Here is a 22,560-nt window from a genome sequence, read left to right as displayed (position 1 = left end):
GGGCTCCAGAAGAACCTGAAGAAGTGAATTATGAGGAGCACAAAAAAAGAGTAGTGTTAAAAAATGGTAGTGTCAACCCAATGATAGAACAGTAGCTTTCGTAGCCCAAGCCTGGGCTGGTCTATGAAAAATGAGTCCAGAGTCATTGGCACATCCAGTGTGATTGGCATGTGAGGCCAAGTCACCCAAGGGCAACTGAGGTTCCGCAAGCAATCATTCCACAAGGAGAGCCAGCACACCAAGTTCCTCCAGTTTTGCTCGGATGATGGCATCCCAGCCCTTGTTGGCCTGGGGGTTGCGAGGCGATGGGTGCATCACCCCCTCGACTCGCACTGGGATCCCAGCAGCCGACAGGGCCTTGCGGGCGCGCTGCTCAGCAAAGCGCCCCACGCCGATCACCATGTTGACACCCAAGAGCTTGACAGCTTCGCACAGAGCGTCGTCACAGACCTGCAGGAGCTGTTCCCGCTTGGCGGCCGGCAGGTCGGCCGGAGTCAAGTTGCGTCCGCTGTGACTAAGAAAGAGAAGCGGGCAGTGGTTGTGAACAAAACAGTGGCGGAAGAACACCTCGGGCCTGGCACACAAGGAGCGGAAGAAGCCCCAGAAGCGGGCGCCGCTCACCTCCGTCTGGGGGCATTCCAGGCCCCGGATAGGTCTCTTGGGGTGCTCCCTTGGTGGCTTGGACACCTGCCCACGGACCTGGAGCCAGTCTCGGACCAGCTGCACCTCTCCAAAGGGCACCTGCAAGGGAGCAAGAACCATCACATAGGAATCAAGATCTGATGGGAAAGAGTCTGACTTCATAGGCTTTGACAGATCTGCATTTGCTTTGGGATTTCTGTGGGACTCCCAATTTGTCAGAAAAGGCAACCCCAAATCAATCTATTTCAGAGAGGAGGGAAGTAAACAAGTTAAAACACAACGTCCTTAGCAAGTAGCCCCAAGACTAGGCGGATGTCAGGCTTCGGGTAATCTTACCAGTTAGAAACTTTAATAATCACAGCAAGAGAACAAAGAACACATCTCCTAGAAATGGCGGTGCTCCCAATTTAGGTTTACACTCCCTTCTATCCCTATTAATCTACGACATTCCTACGTCTTGTAATCTGAGTTTGTATCCTCTGTGCTTTCTGTTCTGACACTTTCTGAGCTCTTCTTGACCTTGGGCTGAGTGGAGGAATGCTGTCCAGAGACTGTGAAACTGATAACCCTGTCTCCTCCAGTGTTTCTTCTCCTAGCTGTTCCCCATCCAGTATTTCCCAGCTTCTGCCTTCTGAACTATGTCCCTCTGCAAACCATTGTTCCAAATCTATACTGTCCTCTTGCTCCTGGGAAGATTTAGGAGCAGGGGCAGGGGGAAGGGGAGGCTCCCACCATTCAGTGCAGCCCTCCTCAGCACAGTCCCTGACAGCTGTTCAGAGACAAAGAAGAAGACAGCGAAACCTTCACTAGGGATCTTCACCACAGAGAAAATCCAGATTACTCCATGGGGGTACCACAATTATTTCCTTGCATAGCTGCTCAAGATCACCTAAGAAGAGGCCTAGGTCTAATTAGTGCCTCTGAAGACTACATATGCCAGAGGCAGTAAGCTTCCGAATAACAGCTGCTGGAAATCACAATTGGGGAAGCTGTTGCGTTGAGGTCCTGCTAGCAAGATTCCCATAGGCATCAGATTGGCTGCTGTGAGAGGAAGATGCTGGACTAAATAGGCCCCTGGCCTCCTCCGGCAGGACTCTTTTACGTTCTTGTGCCACTGTAAGATTCATTTTGGAAGAAAAGCCATATACAGCAGTACCTTGGTTTATGAACTTAATCTGTTCTGAAAATCCATTCTTAAACCGAAACCGTTCTTAAACCGAAGTACGCTTTCCCTAATGAGGCCTCCCGCCTCCAGTGACCTTCCAGTGCTTCTTTTCTTAGACCAAGGTAAAGTTCACAAACCGGGACACTACTTCCAGTTTTGCGGAGTTCGTAAACCAAATACAGTGGTACCTCGGGTTACATACGCTTCAGGTTACAGACTCCGCTAACCCAGAAATAGTACCTCAGGTTAAGAACTTTGCTTCAGGATGAGAACAGAAATCGTGCTCCGGCAGCACGGCAGCAGCAGGAGGCCCCATTAGCTAAAGTGGTGCTTCAGGTTAAGAACAGTTTCAGGTTAAGTACGGACCTCCGGAATGAATTAAGTACTTAACCCAAGGTACCACTGTAGATTGTAAACAGGGCTGTTCTTAAACTGAGGTACCACTGCATAAATCAGGCATAGGCAAACTCGGCCTCCAGATGTTTTGGGACAACAAGTCCCATCATCCCTGACCACTGGTCCTATTAGCTAGGGATGGTGGGAGTTGTAGTCCCAAAACATCTGGAGGGGGCCAAGTGTGCCTATGCCTTGTATAAATAATAATAATAAGTAGGAAAGTCAAGGGTAGATGAATAAAAATGGATGTCTCCTGAGACATGGGGTTTTGGGAATCATTATTCACCTAAGCAGTTTTTTTCAACCTTGGGTCTCCAGCTGTTTTTGGACTACAACTCCCATCATCCCTAGCTAGCAAGACCAGTGGGTCAAGGATGATAGGAATTGTAGTCCAAAAACAGCTGGAGACCCAAGGTTGGGGAAAACTGATCTTATACCATGGGTGGTATTCAACTCGATTTTGCTCAGAGCAGACACACTGAAATCAATGGACCTAACTTAGTCCTGTTCATTAGTTTCAACAAGACTCCTCTGAGTGAAACTTAATTGACCCCATGAGTCTTACTTCTGTGTAGTAAACATATATAGGATTGTGAGATGAGCTTACAGGGGACCTGGCTGTGCAGCAAAGTCTTTTGCTTCGCAAGCCTTAATTGTGAACAACAGTTTTGTGGACGACAGAGACAGGGGCTTCTTCTCTTTTAAATTGTTTTTATTAAAGTTTTTCTTGGATGGGAGGCAGGAGCTTCCGGTGCAGGCCAGCCAAATACAGACCTCTCCTCCTCTTTTCCAGCTCAGCCCAGCTGCTGCTCTGAAAAGCATCTACCGGTATCTTTTCTTTGGGGAGGGGAGTGGGATAAGCCTTCGTGATGAGAGGCTAATCCATCTATCGTTATCAGACGCTGATCTCCATAAAATTTAAATGCTCACACAGGCCACAAAATGGATTGGGTTTTCAAAAGGCAGGCCAGAGGGAAATAAGAATGGAAGTGACCATGTGTGCGGCACGGAATGGGGCTTCTAATGCCATGCGTGGTCTCTCCACTGGAATGCTAAGACTTTGGGATTTAATTCAGTTTTCAAAGAGCATGCAGAATTTCCCAGCCTCTCTAGGTAGAACTAGGAAAAACTCCTCCCCGAACATCCTGGAGAGGCTCTGCCAGTCGGCGTAGATAAAGACTCTCCTCCCTGGAAGAGAGGGGAGTGGTTGTGGGCGGGAGCCCGAGCTCCGCCCCTGGCCGGGGGCCTTAGCCCCCGCCCCTCCTCACCTGGCTGGCGCCCACCGGAGGCAGCCAACCAGGTGTCTCCGGGGGGCGTGTTTAGCAGCTTAATGCTGCGGCTCCAGCTCCACCTCCTCCTCAGTCGTCGTCGTCCTGCAGCGAGTCACCCACCCTCCACTCCCATTTAGCTCAGGGTCTAGGTTTTTTGGCCTTGCTATGGACCTTAGGTTGGTCGCCCCGGTTGTCTGGGGGCCTGGTAGGAATTTTTCCATTTGGCATTAGGCTTTTTGGTTTTTTCGCCTACCTCGTAGCAATCGTCACAACTTTTGTGGTATTGGTGGGTAGGTTAGGCATTGGATTCATGTGTGTCAAGGGCTAGGTGTGGCCATCGCCTATGCTATCTACCGTGGGTTATTCCGTTAAAGGAATCTGGCGGTCGTGTATTCCGTCCGATGCCTGCTTGGCGGGAGGCCATGGCACGACCCTCGGTGACATCAGGGGTGAGCCTATAGTTGGATGAGCATCAACAGGCTCCACCTACTCTTGAATAAACCCACCTCCTATAGTCATCCAATGCCTAAGCCAATACCTTTTCACTGCTGTAATCAATAAAGTTGTGGCCTTTTCTTGCCCATTAACCTCATATCACGTGTCCTTGTGTGTTTATTTCACATAGCGGGGGTCGGGCCCTCGATCCACAATATGTAGCTAGATCTGTGTTTCCAAAGTGGCTGATATTGCCCCCTGGGTGGGGGGCTGGAATGATCCCGGGGGGAGGTAGTAGCCTTGGGTGCAATTGGGAGGAGTTGATTAAAAATCATGGGGTGGTGGAAGCATAAAGAAAGAAGAAATAAAATGTTGAAAAACCATTTGTAAATAATAATAATAATAATAATAATAATAATAATAATAATAATAATAAATTCAGTAATAACAACAACAACAATAATAATAATACCCCGCCCATCTGGCTGGGTTTCCCCAGCCGCTCTGGACTGCTCCCAACAGAATAAAAAAGCAATAAAATAGCAAACATTAAAATCTTTCCTAATCAGGTCTGCCTTCAGATGCCTTCTAAAAATCAGATAGTTGTTTATTTCCTTGACATCTAATGGGAGGGCGCCACCACCAAGAAGGCCCTCTGCCTGGTTCCCTGTAACCTCACCCTAAGGACCATCTAGTCCAACCCGCTGCAAGCCAGGAATATGCAGCTATACCGTATGGAGATCAAACCTGCAACTCTGGGGTTGCGCGCTCATCTCGCTTTATTGGCCGAGGGAGCCGGCGTACAGCTTCCGAGTCATGTGGCTTGCATGACTAAGCCGCTTCTGGCGAACCAGAGCAGTGCACGGAAACGCCGTTTACCTTCCCGCCGGAGCGGTACCTATTTATCTACTTGCACTCTGACGTTATTTCGAACTGCTAGGTTGGCAGGAGCAGGGACCGAGCAACGGGAGCTCACCCCGTGGCGGGGATTTGAACCGCCGACCTTCTGATCGGCAAGTCCTAGGCTCTGTGGTTTAACCCACAGCGCCACCCGCGTCCCTTGTATGTAGAAATACAGATACATAAAAGAACGCAAATTTGCCACTGCATCTTTTTGTTTGTTCGCTTAAAGAAGGTAGATTTCCAGGGGGGCACTGAGTGCTCCCCCCCCGAAAAGGGGGCGATAGGCCAAATAAGTTTGGGAACTTCTGAGCAAGATGGAACAATGGTCTGATCTTCAGCACCTTTGTCTCAGGGTGCTGTAGATTTTGCTAGAGCCACCCCCTCCCCCCATTTATAATTCCTAGGATTCCTCAGACGGAGGAGGAATGACTATTAAACCAGCTTGTCTGCAGCGTGGGCAGAGCAGACCACAGGAAACAGAAGCAGTTGTTTTACTGTGATCTCCAGACTAATTCCTGTGTTATCATAGCTTAAGTTAAAAAAACCTCTGAACAGCTTTCCCCCACAACACACACAACCCGCTGCCCTTTAGCAGAGTTGTGTCTACATCCACATCGTAGAGCTAACTGCTTCTAGCATCGCGCGGGGCGGGGGGGGAGGAGAATCAGTCAGTTTACACCTACCCACCTATACATGTTTAAGCTAGGTCTTCGCAATATCACAGCAAGCACTTTGCCACCCTATCAATTTCCCTACTCCTCTCCTCTCCTGGCTCAGCATCAAAGCAGACGTGAAGCTATTTGTCTGGGTGCTGACTCCGCTACGATGGGACAAGTCAGGACACCCCAGTTCCACCCACGAGGCCCAAGCCACATGCAGGAAACTAGAGAGATAACAAGGAAGAGTTCTTCAGCACAGAAGTATCTCCGCTGGAATCATGCAGTTCGTTCGCACACAAGAGCTGGCCAGGAAGCCTCGCTCGCACATGGGGTCATTTTATTAACGCCCACCATCATCTAGTCAGCACTGAGTTCCTTCTCACAGACAGGCAACCTGGAGGCCCCACCATCAAAACAAGTTAGAGCCGCTGTGATTTTATGTTATACCTATATCTAGCTGCTGTGGTTTGCAACAGCAACAACCTTTAGCACACCAGGTGCTTACACTGCCATTGCTGGACTCGAAGCCATACATTTCCCAAATCTGCAGCACATAAAATGCACTGGGTTTCACTCCAATGCTAGTCCTACTCCGAGCAGACCCATTAAATTAATAAATCTCAGTTAGTCATGTCTATTAATTTTAATGGGTCTGTTCTGAGTAGGACTAGCACTGGGTGCAACCTGTTTTTTTAAATTTGTATTTATTAAAGGATTTTCATAGATAGCAAGAATACATACAACATCTCTGTTTTCAATTCATAGAGTCCTTTCTGCAAGTCAGTTACATTCGGTGTGGGACACTGCTGTCATATACATTAACCTGTTTTTTGTTAGTTAAATCTGGAACCACATTTCATTCTTAAGAACACACACACCCCTTTTAGAATGCTTTCCTTATGGACCTGCCACAGTGCTGTGATTTTGCCACTGGGCAGCCGCTCTGGGAAGACACACCAGAAGCCGTAACTCGTATAAATCCGCAGGGGGTGATCTCAATTGGGGGCGGGTAATTCAATCTCATGGAATACGGGTGGCGCTGTGGTCTAAACCACTGAGCCTTGGGCTTGCCGATCAGAAGGTTGGCGGTTCGAATCCCCATGATGGGGTGAGCTCCCATTGCTCGGTCCCAGCTTCTGCCATCCTAGCAGTTCGAAAGCACGTCAAAGTGCAAGTAGATAAATAGGTACCGCTCCGGCGGGAAGGTAAACGGCCTTTCCGTGCACTACTCTGGTTTCGTCAGAAGTGGCTTAGTTATGCCGGCTATATGACCTGGAAAAACTTTCTGCAGACAAACATCGGCTCCCTCGGCCAGTAAAGCGAGATGAGCACCACAACCCCCAGAGTTGTTAGCAAGAGTTGTTAAAGGGGTCCTTTAAAGGTAAAGGTAAAGGGACCCCTGACTGTTAGGTCCAATCGCAGATGACTCTGGGGTTGCGGCGCTCATCTCGCTTTATTGGCCGAGGGAGCCGGCGTACAGCTTCCGGGTCATGTGGCCAGCATGACTAAGCCGCTTCTGGCGAACCAGAGCAGCGCACGGAAACGCCGTTTACCTTCCCGCCGGAGTGGTACCTATTTATCTACTTGCACTTTAACGTGCTTTCGAACTGCTAGGTTGGCAGGAGCTGGGAGAGAGCAACAGGAGCTCACCCCGTCGCAGGGATTCGAACCGCCGACCTTCTGATCAGCAAGCCCTAGGCTCTGTGGGTCCTTTACCTTTTTTTAATTCAATCTCTCCCGATTGGTTAGCAAAATCACCTGCTCTCAGAGAAAGCCAATTGGGAGGAGGAATGGCTGGAAGTGGTTCCTAGGAGTTTTTTTGGGGTTTTTAAATTACATTATCTTCCTTCTTCTGGCACACTAGCAGGTCTTGCAAGCCACACCAGCGGATCCCTGCCGTACCGTTTGGAAATGGCTGGCATCTTGCAAAATGTGCTTATTCTGAAAGAGTTGCCCAAAAACGTGGTAAATGGATCGTTTTCCTTGTGGATATATGAGCAGTCCCAGCCCATTGCACAGAGAACCGTGTTCTGCAAATGGGGCAGCAAAGGCCAGGAACAAAGGAAGCAGCTGCTACAATGGTTTGTGCCTTCACTACTGACCACATTGCAAGGATGTCTGGGATTGCTCATATGGGCACGTCTGCACAGACAGCATATAAGGCTCCAATTTCATACACTCTTACCTGAGACTCCTCTGAACTCAATGGGCCTTACTTCTCGGTTAGATGTGCATAGGATTGCCCTGCAGCTCAGCCCCAAGTCAGCTGCAGAAAAACCTTGATATAACTGTCAGGGTTGGCAGTTATTCCATTTGTAATATGTATAGGCCTTGTGTATATGGCAGAGGACTTGGGGCCGGCCCTACCCTTAGGCAAAGTTAGGCGTTCCCCACAGGCAACAGATTTTAGGCATCATGCAAGTTGTAAGTTATGATCACTGTACCTCAGATTACAGACGCTTCAGGTTACAGGCGCTTCAGGTTACAGACTCTGTTAACCCAGAAATAGTACCTCAGGTTAAGAACTTTGCTTCAGGATGAGAACTGAAATTGTGCTTCAGCGGTGCAGCGGCAGCAGGAGGCCCCATTAGCTAAGTGGTACCTCAGGTTAAGAACAGTTTCAGGTTAAGAACGGACCTCCAGAACAAATTAAGTTCTTAACCTGAGGTACCACTGTACTTTTAGTGCCAGGGAGGGCAAAATGGGGATTTTCTGCCTCAGAAAACTTGGCTAGTATCTTGACTTTATGGGGAGCCATAGACACAGGCCTGAGTTATTTGTTAAAGTTGATCCACATACTAGGCCTTGAAGTCTCATCCGAATATCCTTCCCACTAATCCCTGATGCCTGGAGTCTTGTTGCAACTGCTCCAAGTAATAAAAACAGCACTCTGAACATGTTCAAAGGCCCTCGCTTCCCTATTATTACTACAAGTGGCCCAGGGCCGAGCCCTGCAGCCTTAAATAAGAGCTTACGAGGTGAAGCCCTGATGCAGATTAAGTTCCAAATCCTGTCAAGCTCAAATTACTCTCCCCCACCTCGGCTTGCCTTCTTACCCCAGTCTGGGCCATTCCAAAAGGCCCTGGGTTCATACCAAGAAACAGCACCTCCTTGCGGAACTGACAGTATCGACGCACGTAGTCTTCGTGGGGTTCCCAGGCGTATTCCAAGGGGTTGTAAACGTACTCAACGGGCTCGAGGAAGCTGAGCTCCTTCAGGCGGAGTGTCTGCTCTCGCTCTATGCGAAGAAACTGCTCAGCCAAGCCATTGCCCTCAAAAAAGCTCACGGGAGCCTCTGAGGAGTTCATCGGAGCTCTGCCTGGTAAATGAGAAAAGCAGAGGTTGGGTGGCCATCTGCCATGGATACTTTAGTTGAGATAATAATAACAATAATAATAATTTATACCCTGCCCATCTTGCTGAGTTTCCCCAGCCACTCTGGGCAGCTCCCAATCAAGTATTAAAAACAATACAGCATTAAATATTAAAAACTTCCCTGAACAGGGCTGCCTTCAGATGTCTTTTAAAGATAGGATAGCTACTTATTTCCTTCACATCTGAAGGGAGGGCGTTGCACAGGGCAGGTGCCACTACTTAGAAGGCCCCTGTCTGGTTCCCTGTAACCTCACTTCTCCCAGCAAGGGAACCGCCAGAAGGCCCTCGGCGCTGGATCTCAGTGTCTGGACTGAACAATGGGGGTGGAGACGCTCCTTCCTTTATTGCAGGGGGGTTGGACTAGATGACCCTCAGGGTTTCTTTCAACTCTACAATTCTATGATTCCTGGGCCGGAGAATGGATGGCTGAGTCGTGGGATATGGGCTATACAGCTATGATACGGATACCCACATTAGGTTCCACATTCTGCTGGTGGGGATGTGTGTTCTTTGGAGGCAGATCAAGCCAGCCTAATTTCTCACTGGATCACAAGCACATCAGCACAAAGGTCTTCATAAAGACCTTGGCAGCTTTAACAAGTGAAATGTACCCTGAGTGGCTGTACGCCGGCTCCCTTGGCCAATAAAGCGAGATGAGCGCTGCAACCCCAGAGTCGTCCGCGATTGGACCTAATGGTCAGGGATCCCTTTACCTTTTACCCTGAGTTTTACCTTAACAACTCATGCCTGTGCGTTTTTGGCTATGGGCACTAACCAGTGAATGCATTCATTGCCCACTCACATATGAAACTCCTAGAGACCCTGGATAAGAGGGCAGGAATCTGTACACTGAAGAACGACAACACTAGTAACTATAAATTAACATGGCATTCCTGCACAAAAAAACAAAGCAAGTTTGGGTAGGAATAATAATAATTGTTGTTGTTGTTGTTGTTGTTGTTGTTGTTGTTTACACCCTGCCCATCTGGCTGGGTTTCCCCAGCCACTCTGTGCAGCTCCCAACAGAATATTAAAAACAAGATAAAAATCAAACACTAAAAACTCCCCTAAACAGGTCTGCCTTCAGATATCTTCTAAAAGTCGGATAGCTGTTTACTTCCTTGACATCTGATGGGAGGGTGTTCCACAGGGAGGGTGCCACTATTGAGAAGGCCCTCTGCCTGGTTCCCTGGAACAGGCAAGAGACCATAGTTCAGAGGAAGAGTACTTGCTTTGCAGGCAAAGCTTCTCATGTTCAATGATGGGATCTCCGTATTTAAAAAGGCTCTCGGGTAGCACACTATGTAAAAGCCTCTCTGCTTAAGAACTGTTGCTAGAGCCGGAGTATAATAGAATACAGTGGTACCTCGGGTTACATACGCTTCAGGTTACATACGCTTCAGGTTACAGACTCCGCTAACCCAGAAATTCAGGTTAAGAACTTTGCTTCAGGATGAGAACAGATATTGTGCTCCGGCGGCGCGGCAGCAGCAGGAGGCCCCATTAGCTAAAGTGGTGCTTCAGGTTAAGAACAGTTTCAGGTTAAGTACGGACCTCCAGAACGAATTAAGTACTTAACCCGAGGTACCACTGAAATGGGCAAATAGTCTGACCTTGTAGAAGGCAGCTTTCTATGTTCCTGACAGGTATTAGAATGCAGGGAGTATCCAGGTAAATAGGGAAGGCACACACGTGAAATAAAATAAATTCTGTTCTTGCTCCACTTACCTGGCTGAGTCTTTTCTTGAGAAGCCAGGAGACACCCCTAGAAGCACACTCCCAACACTTGGCTTCCGCAACGTGGCGGCATGTCATGAAACTGTTTCTTATCACCCACTGAAGTGCTCTGTTGAAATCAACAGGGAAACATGATGGTTTGATTTTTCGAAAGCTATTTTGGCTTCAGCATTTTACTTTAACAGGATATTTTTACATTATATTCAATTAGTGCTGGAGCACTTGACTTTTAGTAGTGTTTTAAAATAACGCTTTGAAGGCTTTTCATGTTGTAAGGTGTTAAATTGTATTTTATTACGCCTGACCTGTGGCTTATAAACAAACCACTTTGGGGTAATGTGCTTTTTTAAAATAAAAAAGCAGTGCACAAGTTTACTAAATAAAACTATTTCCCAATGTGAAAACACAGAAACTATTAAATATGGTCTTGCCTTGTGACAATGGCTGGTAGTTCTTTGTTTCACCTTAAGATAAATCATATCCTTTGTTTCAGAAATTTCATAACAGCATCTTCACTGAGGTTTTGCTATGATGTGAATGAATTTCAGTTTGTTCATACAGTGGAAAGTGAGAAAGTTTGTCATTTAAACCACCTTAAGTAGGTAAAAAGGGGACGCGGGTGGTGCTGTGGGTTAAACCGCAGAGCCTAGGACTTGCCGATCAGAAGATCGGCAGTTCGAATCCCCGCGACGGAGTGAGCTCCCGTTGCTCGGTCCCTGCTCTTGCCAACCTAGCAGTTTGAAAGCACGTCAAAGTGCAAGTAGATAAATAGGTACCGCTCTGGCGTGAAGGTAAACGGCATTTCCGTGCGCTGCTCTGGTTCGCCAGAAGCGGCTTAGTCATGCTGGCCACATGACCCGAAAGCTGTCTGCAGACAAACGCCGGCTCCCTTTGTCAGTAAAGTGAGATGAGCGCCGCAACCCCAGAGTCGGTCACGACTGGACCTAATGGTCAGGGGTCCCTTTACCTTTAAGTAGGTAAAGGTTTGCTAAATTTTTCTGGAAGAATGGTTTAACATCTGCATACAATAGGGAGAAATGCAACAGATATCACTTTCCCCAATTGCTGTAGCTCCATGGTAGGAAATAGTATCACCAGTTGAATTTCTGCCCACCATACAGGTGTTTAAAGCACTTGGAGGGGGTCATGGAGTAGCAAGCTGAAACTGGTTGACCATCCTATCCAACTACCCCTTGAAGCAGAATTCGGACCAAACTCCACCTGCCTGTTTTCCCTTATCTTCTCCAACCACCCAGTCTCTTATAAGTACCGGGGCCTGCTTCGTAAATGGTAAAACTCGGTATGTCACGCCTCAATCCATTGCAGCCTATTCCTTAACAGCCTTATTTCTTACCCCATTTCTATCATAGCTCTGCTTACAAGTGAACCAGGCGAGGCCTCCAAATATATTCCTCCATGGGGAATGTTCATTTTATTGCCTTTTTTATTACCATAATTAGTAAAGCATTCACTCAAGATACAAAACATTACTGTAAATAACCTATAAATGCTCTGTGCTGTGATTAAAGAAAGACAACCACCTCCACACGTGTGCTCACTTGCAATCTTGGAGAGAGAGAGAGAGAGAAAATAAAACTCAAGAGCCACAATTCAGGAGAGAGAAAATTAGCTCACAAAGGGCTCGCTGGCAGGTGAATACTAGGAGTCTGAACGTTCACTGGGCCATAAGCCAGGCTCTTTGCTCCTGCTCTGTGTGCCCCTTTGCCTCCAAAATAATTCCACATTTGCATCCCCCAAACTCAAAGGTATGTAAGCTAGATGACACTGAGAGTTGACAAGTTGATTTTACATAGTGCCGCACTCTGCACCGAATCTAGGATCAGATTTGGAGCTTTTGCAGGATCTAGAACAGGGATGGAGCACCCATGGCCCAACAGATGTTGCTGGACTACATTTCCCATCATCCCTGACCGTTGGCCATGCTGGCTGGAGCTGATAGGAGCTGGAGTTCGACCACATCTGGTGACACACAGCTGCCCCGTTCCTAGTCTAGATTGTTTTTAGCAAGGAATCATACGGCAGCAGTAGGGTAGCACTGACCAATCAAACAGTCCAAGCACTCAGTTGGGGCAGCAGAAAAGGAAACGATCTGAGAGACACTCAGGGGTGCACTATGCAGTGGCCTCTCTCTGCAACATTTGAACCACCCTCCCCAAGTTTTTAGTTTCCCAATTAAAAGAAAACATTATCTACCCTCTTTCCTTAGTAAATTTTTGTTGTTTAGTCATTTAGTCGTGTCCGACTCTTCGTGACCCCCTGGACCAGAGCACGCCAGGCACTCCTGTCTTCCACTGCCTCCCGCAGTTTGGTCAAACTCATGCTGGTAGCTTCAAGAACACTGTCCAACCATCTCGTCCTCTGTCATCCCCTTCTCCTTGTGCCCTCAATCTTTCCCAACATCAGGGTCTTTTCCAGGGAGTCTCCTCGTCTCATGAGGTGGCCAAAGTATTGTAGCCTCAGCTTCAGGATCTGTCCTTCCAGTGAGCACTCAGGGCTGATTGCCTTCAGAATGGAGAGGTTTGATCTTCTTGCAGTCCATGGGACTCTCAAGAGTCTCCTCCAGCACCATAATTCAAAAGCATCAATTCTTCAGCGATCAGCCTTCTTTATGGTCCAGCTCTCACTTCCATACATCACTACTGGGGAAACCATAGCTTTAACTATACGGACCTTTGTTGTAGTAAATATATAGGGGCAAACAAGTTGACGACACACTGCTCAGGTCATTACTAAGAAATCTGCCTAATGCCCTTCTGCTGTTGTTGGCACTGCTTTTCCCATCATCTCTGGGGAATACCGTATTTTTCGCTCTATAAGACGCACCAGACCACAAGACGCACCTAGTTTTTGGAGGAGGAAAACAAGAAAAAAAATATTCTGAATCTCAGAAGCCAGAACAGCAAGAGGGATCGCTACGCAGTGAAAGTAGCAATCCCTCTTGCTGTTCTGGCTTCTGGGATAGCTGCACAGCCTGCATTCGCTCCATAAGACGCACACACACTCCCCCTTACTTTTTAGGAGGGAAAAAGTGAGTCTTATAGAGCAAAAAATACGGTAATTCACTTTTGAATGTACTCACTATACACACTTCCCTGCCACTCTTATCCATGCCTCTTCATGGTTCTCCCCAAAGAATTCTAGGATCTGTAGTTAGTTTAGGATGCTGAAAGTTGTTCCTTCCAAGAGCTACAATTCCCAGAGTTCTTCTGGGAACAGAATAGGGGCCTCCTAACAAATCTCAGCACCCTTAACAAACCACAACTCACACAATAGCCTGAGGGAAGCCAGGGTTGTTTAATGTGGCCTCATAGCTCTTTAGATGTATGGCATGAATGTGACCTTAGAATTCAGCAGGGAAGAGAATGGGGAAACACTAGGGTTGGTTGACTCTGCCTATTGTTGGCTGTGGTTACGTCTGCCATTGGTTCTGGCTGCACCTCTTGTTCGTCTCCCCGACTTCTGCTCTGCCACTCTCAATGGGCACTGCCCACCACTGGTAATAGGGCTCTTGCCAATTAGAGTTGCAAAACTGCACCCAATTTTGCTTGTTTCACCTAACCACCTGCAGGCAGGAACATCCACCCCCCTGTCTGAAAAACACTGGCCGAGAAGATTTATTATTAGTATTAGTATTAGTATTAGTATTAGTATTAGTATTACCCCGCCCATGGATCAACCATACCAGACCCTCCAAGTGTCCATATTTTCCAGGGAAAGTCCCAGATTTACAGAAGCTGCCCCGGTTTCTGACTTGATCCCAGAATGTCTCCACTTTTCCTTAAAGGTAAGGGGACCCCTGACCATTAGGTCCAGTCGTGGCCGACTCTGGGGTTGCAGCGCTCATCTCGCTTCATTGGCCGAGGGAGCCAGCATACAGCTTCCGGGTCATGTGGCCAGCATGACTAAGCCACTTCTGGCGAACCAGAGCAGCGCACGGAAACGCCATTTACCTTCCCGCCGGAGCGGTACCTATTTATCTACTTGCACTTTGACGTGCTTTCGAACTGCTAGGTTGGCAGGAGCAGGGACCGAGCAACGGGAGCTCACCCCGTCGTGGGGATTAGAACTGGCAACCTTCCGATCGGCAAGTCCTAGGCTCTGTGGTTTAACCCACACCGCCACCCACATCCCTTCACTTTTCCTTAGGATGTCCCTATTTTCATTGAAGGGTATGTAGTTATGCAACCCCTGAGCAAAGGAGATAAGTAACTAAACAACCTTTAGAAGTCATCTGAAGGAGATAGACATATCAAATCCCCGCGACGGGGTGAGCTCCCGTTGCTCAGTCCCTGCTCCTGCCAACCTTGCAGTTCGAAAGCACGTCAAAGTGCAAGTAGATAAATAGGTACAGTGGTGCCCCGCAAGACGAATGCCTCGCAAGACGAAAAACTCGCTAGACAAAAGAGTTTTCCGTTTTTTGAGTCGTTCCGCAAGACGAATTTCCCTATGGGCTTGCTTCGCAAGACAAAACGTCTTGCGAGTTCTTGCGCGTTTGTTTCCTTTTTCTTAAAGCCGCTAAGCCGTTAATAGCCGCTAAGCCGTTAATAGCCGCTAAGCCGTTAATAGCCGCTAAGCCGTTAATAGCCACTAAGCCGCTAATAGCCGCTAATAGCCGCTAATAGCCGTGCTTCGCAAGACAAAAAAACCGCAAGACGAAGAGACTCGCGGAACGGATTGATTTCGTCTTGCGAGGCACCACTGTAGATAGATAGATAGATAGATAGATAGATAGATAGATAGATAGATGATAGATAAGATGGAAGCTGCCCAGAGTGGCTGGGGAAACCCACTCAGATGGGTGGGGTAGTAATAATAATAATAATAATAATAATAATAATAATAATAATAATGGAATAGGGTGTCCCAATTTTCATTGGAGAAATGTTGGAGGGTAAGGTATACAGTGCTGAGACTGAGGCTTGATCGATCTATTGGGACCACAGCAGGGCACTGCATTGATGAATGGAAGTCCTAACCACCGCCCCGCCCTGCGCATGGGCAAGATGCTTTTTGCACTGTCAGCTATCCATGGTCTGCCTAGACAGCCCTGCACTAATGAAACCTTCTGTCATGCTGCTACAAATACCCACACTCCCATCATGCCTATCTGCCATGCAGGTCGGTACATTTCTGGTCATGCAGGCACAACTCCTCTCTGCATAGACATTGTTTTCCAAAGCAACCATGAGGACCGGGCGCTTGGTCTTTCAATAAACTGAACATTCAAGAGTCTCACAGTGCTCTCCTAAAGAGTCCATGCTTCCCCCTTGATCACAGTCAGCTACGTTTGGGGGGAGGGGCGCTGCAAAGGGGAAAGGAGCAAATCCAAAAATTATCTGGTAGGAAAGGGGGACCCACTTGCCCCACCCTTTCCTCGGAGGGGCAGTGTGTGAAAATGGGACCCTCCCTCTCCTTAGCCTTATTTCAAATCCTCAGAAGGAACAACATCTCATAAAAGCCATGGCTGCTGAGAGATTTAATTGCCTTGCCAACTGCACGGGGTGTAAATCTACGAAGCTCCGGATGTTAACAGCCTGAGAACTCCGTGCTCCCAGAGCACAAATTAACAGCATCCCATTCGCAGCCAGTGGCGTCCCAGCATGCCTGAGCATTTAACAAGGGGCTTGGGAGAAGGGGGGTGGGGAGCAGGAGGGCATCTCCCCTACAAAGGGTCATTCGAGGGGTTGCATTTCCTCAGCAGGTGAATAGGATTGTCCTGGTCTCAAGTTTCTGCAGTAAAACTTCCCAGCGATCCTTCTGTACCCACCACAGGAGCACGTTCACATTCTCAGTGTTCCAGATGAGAAGGGAAGGACCTCTTAAAATCGTCCTTAAATTCTCAGTGTTCCAGATGAGAAGGGAAGTACCGTATTTTTTGCCCTATAAGATGCACCAGACCACAAAACGCACCTACTTTTTGGAGGAGGAAAACAAGAAAAAAAATATTCTGAATCTCAGAAGCCAGAACAGCAAGAGGGATCGCTGCGCGCTCACTCACACACGAAAACAAAGATCACCACAGCCAATCACAAGCAAACAATCACACCCTAGGCCAACCCCAACCTCTCTCACCACCAAAGGAACACAAGTGAACAACACAAGCAACGCTGACACCAAACTCTACATACATTAAACATAATAGAAACACCGCCACCCGACCCCACCCCCATCCATCTTCCCTCTCTCCACCCCCCCTTTCTTTTTTCTTTCTTTTTTCTTCTCCCCCTAATGCCTCAACAAATGAAACGGATTTGTAAATATGTTACATGGAAGAAGAAGAAAAAATACGAGGCACTACACTTCTGTAAAACAAGAAAATCCTTAATAAAAAATATTAAAAAAAAAAAAGCAGCGATCCCTCTTGCTGTTCTGGCTTCCGGGATAGCTGCGCAGCCTGCATTCGCTCCGTAAGACGCACACACATTTCCCCTTACTTTTTAGGTGAGAAAAAGTGAGTCTTATAGAGCAAAAAATACGGTACCTCTTAAATTGGAGAAGTGGAGAGAAAGAACACTTTGGTCATCTTTTTATGATGAGAGTTGACGTCATCATCCACAACATGCCCTTCTAGTGCTAATGGGTTCGTTTGTTCATTCCATTTGTATCCCACCTCTCCTCCCAACCACCCTGTGAGTTAGGTTCAGCTGACTAACTGATGGGCACAAGGTTACCCTGTGAGTGTTACAGCTGAGCAGGGATTTGAAACCTGAACTCCCAGGTCTTAGCCCAAATCTCTGGCCACTAACCCACAACGGGCATGGCAACTAACTTAGCATGGCACTGAATCTACAGTTGCCACTCTTTTTATGGATAGAGGCAGGTGAAGCTTTACCTGTTGGATTTGTGCCAGCTGTGTTGCTCTTAAAAGCACAGGGCCTCTGTCCAATAAAAAAAAGTGGCAGCTGTTTTGCACCTAGCACCAGAGCTGTATTTGTTCAATGTAGCTGAAGGAACACCAACTCTGTACAGTACAGTGGTACCTCGGGTTACATACGCTTCAGGTTACATACGCTTCAGGTTACACACTCCGCTAACCCAGAAATAGTGCTTCAGGTTAAGAACTTTGCTTCAGGATGAGAACAGAAATCGTGCTCCGGCGCTGCAGCGGCAGCGGGAGGCCCCATTAGCTAAAGTGGTGCTTCAGGTTAAGAACAGTTTCAGGTTAAGAACGGACCTCCGGAACGAATTAAGTACTTAACCTGAGGTACCACTGTACTTAAGGAGAAAGAGCTCACAAGTGCATCAGCAGCCACTGAGATTTTCCATTCATTGGTTAAGTTTTTAAAACTGAAAAGGATAGCAGAAGGGACTTAATATTTGTATACTATAATAAAAAATGTATAGATTTGCTATATCCATGACCAATTTCACACATGCCACAAAGCACAATCGACACCCCCAGACCCCTGGGTCTCTGTTGGAATGCATGTGTGCGTGTGCTTGTAATCAGATTTTTAAAACTGATTGATGGACATGAAGGAATGTGGATTTCAAATGGTATTTCAACCATCCAGTCCCCCAGTCTGGTCTCTGGTGAAACTGATAACTTTGGGGGAAATCTTTTGACAATTTCACTGGTGGAGTTGTTGTTTTCTCTGCCCCACCCCCACCCTTAAAACACACACACACACACACACACACACACACACACAAGCCATCTCTATTGCATAAGACGCTATTTTAGGTTTTTAAAAGACGGTGCATCACCACTGACATTTATAAGTCACTAACCTCCCAGCTGCAGTTCTGCCAGAAGTAAGGGAAAGGAAAGTTGAAAGAAATCAGCATTGGGTGAAACTGACAAGCTTTCTCCAACCTTGTCTGTCTTCAACAGAGAGGGGTATTTAGAGAATTTTCAGGCATTTACTTTTTTTATCAGAACTCTCAGGTTGAACTGCTACTGTCAGCAAGAAAAGACCGAAAACAATATTGAGCACAGCACTCTGCTCCATGAGAATATAATTCTTTATCTTCTTCTTTTTTAATGCTTCTAGCTCTCATGGGTATATCTGATCAAATCAACCTTCATTTTTTAAAAGGCACGTTTCTAGCACTCTGAACCATGAAAAATGTGCATTGCAGGGGGGTTAGACTAGATGACCCTTGGTGTCCCTTCCAACCCTACAATTCTGGGATTCTAAGAACATTTGGTAAAAAAACCTCAAAAGCCAGAGGAGCTGCTGATCAAGATTTGCAGAAGGGAACAAGCAGAAGTTCAATGCCCCTCCCCATGAAAATTGCAAATGCAAAATTAAGTGCAATGTTAATTATGCAGAACATTATGCTTTTTTAAAAAAACAACCTGAAAATTAGTTGAAAACATGTAGCTTCTCCTCTTGCAGGGTTTGGTTAGCTTGACACAGATTTTTGATTTTTAAGCTCAAAGTTCTCATTTTCCTACTTAGAAGTTGGCCAACATGAACCTGAAAGGGTCAGCCAACTTTAGCATGAACAGGTCAGAGTACAGTTAACATAACAAGTTAATGAAAGGCCACGGATATACAGTGGTATCTCTGGATGAGAACGGGATCCATTCCGGAGCCCCATTTGCATCCTGAAGCGAATGCAACCCGCGTCTGCGGGTCGCAATTCACCACTTCCGCGCATGCGCGTGACGTCATTTTGAGCGTCTGCGCATGTGCAAGCGGAGAAACCTGGAAGTAACGCACTCTGTTACTTCCCGGTCGCCACGGAGCGCAACACGAAAATGCTCAACCCGAAGCTACTTCAACCCAAGGTATGACTGTATGGAGCAAGGATATCTTCACATTTGAAGCCCTTCACGGTTTGTGCTGGCCAGGACAGAACAGAGAGCATTCTCGTCCCCTAATTTTCACCATGCCAGCTTCAGGAAATCCATGGGACTTGGGACCAAAGCCTGCCACCACTCCATTCCCACAATGCTTCAGGGCTTTACACTGCTGGTAGTTACTGCCCACTTGGGTAGAGGCAGACTTGAAGGTACAGCAGGCAGACACACACACACACACACACACACACACACACACTCCAACAGTGGCCCTCTCTGCCAACTGGAGAGGCAAATGCACACCACCCAACCCCATCAGCCATCAACATGGGGGGTAGAATTGCATTTTTAATCCTGCTGAAGATTGCAACCTTAAAGATACAGAAGTGCCACTGATCAGCCAAGGCTACTTTCAAATTCATAACATCTGGGTCAAGGCTACGCAAGCCCCCTCCAGTTGCCCTGGCCTGTACTTGCTCTCTGCTGCCCATTCCTTAGCCTTGAACTGATGCCATTCTAAAAAATAAAAGTCAGCATGGTGTAACTGTTAGACCTCGGAGAACAGAATTCGAATCCCAAGCCAACCAGGAAGCTTGGGCCCGTCACTGCCTCGCAGCCTAAGGTAAAGGTAAAGGGACCCTTGACCATTAGGTCCAGTCGTGGCCGACTCTGGGGTTGCGGCGCTCATCTCGCTTTACTGGCCGAGGGAGCCGGCATACAGCTTCCGGGTCATGGGGCCAGCATGACTAAGCCACTTCTGGCGAACCAGAGCAGCGCACTGAAACACCGTTTACCTTCCCACCAGAGTGGTACCTATTTATCTACTTGCACTTTGACATGCTTTTGAACTGCTAGGTTGCCTCGCAGCCTAACCTACCTCAAAGGTTTCGTTACAGGTAGATAGCCATGCTGGTCTGCTGTAGTCAAAACAAAAATAATAATAATAAAAATCCTTCCAGTAGCACCTTAGAGACCAACTAGTGTGCATGCACACAACAGCTCATACCAATAACAAACTTAGTTGGTCTCTAAAGTGCTACTGGAAGGAATTATTTATTTTTATTATTTTGTTTCGACTACCTCGAAGGGTTGTTGTGAGGATACAGTGGAGAGGGAGAGAACCATGGGTGTTCCTTGAAGGAAAGCCGGGGTATAAATCCAACAATAAATAAAATAAAAGCCACAATGGTGACAGATAAAAGGGAAAGACAAAAGGAAATAGTTAGCAGCAGCCAACCCTCCAAGACTCAGGCGAGATACTGCGGGGTGATTTGAGGATGCAGTGGCCAAAAATAAAGAGACACCAGCAGTCTGGGGCTATAAAGCTGTACTGCTAACAAAGGAACCTCCATGTTCAAAGGAAGTATACCTGAGATTAGCAGACCCTGGAGACAAAGAACAGGGGAGGCAGCTGCCTAAATCATGCCCTGCTTGTGAACGTCCGGAGGACAACGGACTGGCTGCCGTTGGGTCACAAAACTGCTGGTTTAGTTTATCATGGATGTTTGGTGTGATTTAGCCATTACTTTCTTGGGCTCCACGATCACTGCAGATGGTGACAGCAGCCGCGAAATTAAAATGGACACAACATTGATGGCAGAAAGTGAAGAGGAATTAAAGAACCTTTTAATGAGGGTAAAAGAGGAGAGCGCAAAATATGGTTTGAAACTCAACATCAAAAAAAATGAAGATCATGGCCATTGGTCCCAACACCTCCTGGCAAATAGAAGGGGAAGAAATGGAGGCAGTGAGAGATTTTACTTTCTTGGGCTCCATGATCACTGCAGATGGTGACAGCAGTCACGAAATTAAAAGACGCCTGCTTCTTGGGAGTAAAGCAATGACAAACCTAGACAGCATGTTAAAAAGCAGAGACATCATCTTGCCAACAAAGGTCCGTATAGTTAAAGCTATGGTTTTCCCAGTAGTGATGTACGGAAGTGAGAGCTGGACCATAAAGAAGGCTGATCGCCAAAGAATGGATGCTTTCGAATTATGGTGGTGGAGGAGACTCTTGAGAGTCCCATGGACTGCAAGAAGATCAAACCTCTCCATTCTGAAGGAAATCAGCCCTGAGGGCTCACTGGAAGGACAGATCCTGAAGCTGAGGCTCCAATACTTTGGCCACCTCATGAGAAGAGAAGACTCCCTGGAAAAGACCCTGATGTTGGGAAAGATGGAGGGCACAAGGAGAAGTGGACGACGGAGGACGAGATGGTTGGACAGTGTTCTCGAAGCTACCAGCATGAGTTTGACCAAACTGCGGGAGGCAGTGGAAGACAGGAGTGCCTGGCGTGCTCTGGTCCATGGGGTCACGAAGAGTCGGACACGACTAAACAACTAAACAACAACAAAAGCCATTACTTTCTCGTTATCCGCGGGGCGCTTTGCACCCCGACAGGTGGAAAAGTAGATTTGCAAGCCAAAAATGTTTTAATTTAAACAGTTAAAAAAACAAAAGAGGGCGAATGTCGTCTTTTTTCTCACCCCATCTGCACCACCTCCCCACCTCCATCACTATATTGTCTAAATTATGCCAATGAAAGCTGAGTGGATGAACCCCCCTCCCGCCCCCTCCGCAGACTCCCGGTCTACTTTACCTACAATGCTCGGTTCGGGCCACGCGCCTCTCCCGTTTCCTGTGCGGTGGCTGCTGGGAGCTGTAGTCTTTCTCCTCCCGCAATACCCCCAGCAGTTAGGAGGGGTCATCCTCCTCGACACTGCAACTCCCAGCATCCTCCTGAAGAAAACAGGAGCTTGCGAGATCTCCGGGGAAATGTAACGCCTACGGAAGAGAAAGGCAGGAGGGGGGTTGGAATGAATGGAGGTGAGCGTGGCATAAATGGAGCTACGAACGAGACCGGAATTTGCAAACGACAGGGGTGCATCTGAGCATGTGCAGAGAGCTAGTTCACTGCTTTGCGGATCAGCTATCACAATAAATGAATGAGCGCTGTTTAGGCTAGACTGGAGGCCGTGTGTCTTCCATCTACGTAGCCTTCAGTCCTTGGGTCCAACAGTATAAATACAGTCGAGATATAGATGATAGAGATATAGATAGATGGATAGATAGATAGATATTAAAATAATTTGACATATTTTGACTGCCACCAAAGGAGGCATACTCCAAAACGTACACGAAAGCTTATACCAAGAACAAAGTTAGTTGGACTCTAAGGTGCTACTGGACATTTTTTTTATTTTTAT

The 22,560-nt window shown here is 47.3% G+C and overlaps 1 protein-coding gene across 5 annotated transcripts; it reads right to left on the bottom strand.

Annotated features, from left to right (window-relative positions):
* Positions 1-39: 39 nt before the first annotated feature.
* On the bottom strand, positions 40-22,077 carry SMUG1 (single-strand-selective monofunctional uracil-DNA glycosylase 1). 5 transcript variants are annotated; one of them, XM_053373538.1, is made up of 4 exons: positions 21,954-22,045; positions 10,575-10,682; positions 8,528-8,790; positions 40-741 (listed from the first exon to the last, which is right to left on the bottom strand). In XM_053373538.1, exons 3-4 carry the CDS (start codon positions 8,777-8,779, stop codon positions 214-216), a joined length of 780 nt encoding a protein of 259 aa, XP_053229513.1. In that variant the 5' UTR covers positions 8,780-8,790; positions 10,575-10,682; positions 21,954-22,045; the 3' UTR covers positions 40-213. The 5 variants fall into 5 exon arrangements, with proteins under 5 accessions (XP_053229513.1, XP_053229496.1, XP_053229503.1 ...); XM_053373521.1 differs by having other exon boundaries at positions 10,575-10,692; positions 21,954-22,044; XM_053373528.1 differs by having other exon boundaries at positions 10,575-10,692; positions 21,958-22,041.
* Positions 22,078-22,560: the final 483 nt, after the last annotated feature.

This window comes from Podarcis raffonei, chromosome 2 (assembly GCF_027172205.1).
Source record: "Podarcis raffonei isolate rPodRaf1 chromosome 2, rPodRaf1.pri, whole genome shotgun sequence".
Taxonomy (NCBI): Eukaryota; Metazoa; Chordata; class Lepidosauria; order Squamata; family Lacertidae; genus Podarcis; species Podarcis raffonei.
The sequence above is the reverse complement of the archived record's forward strand: the minus strand, read 5'-3'. Positions and strand labels throughout refer to the sequence as shown.

Bases quoted from the DNA above. Each gene is read 5' to 3' on its own strand.
- SMUG1 (XM_053373511.1), bottom strand. From the start codon at position 22,062: ATGACCCCTCCTAACTGCTGGGGGTATTGCGGGAGGAGAAAGACTACA. The intron at 8,791-21,953 runs GTAAAGTAGACC...CTCATTTACCAG, and splicing joins GCCCGAACCGAGCATTGTAG to GCAGAGCTCCGATGAACTCC. The intron at 742-8,527 runs GTAAGAAGGCAA...GCTCCCTTGCAG, and splicing joins TTGGAATGGCCCAGACTGGG to GTGCCCTTTGGAGAGGTGCA.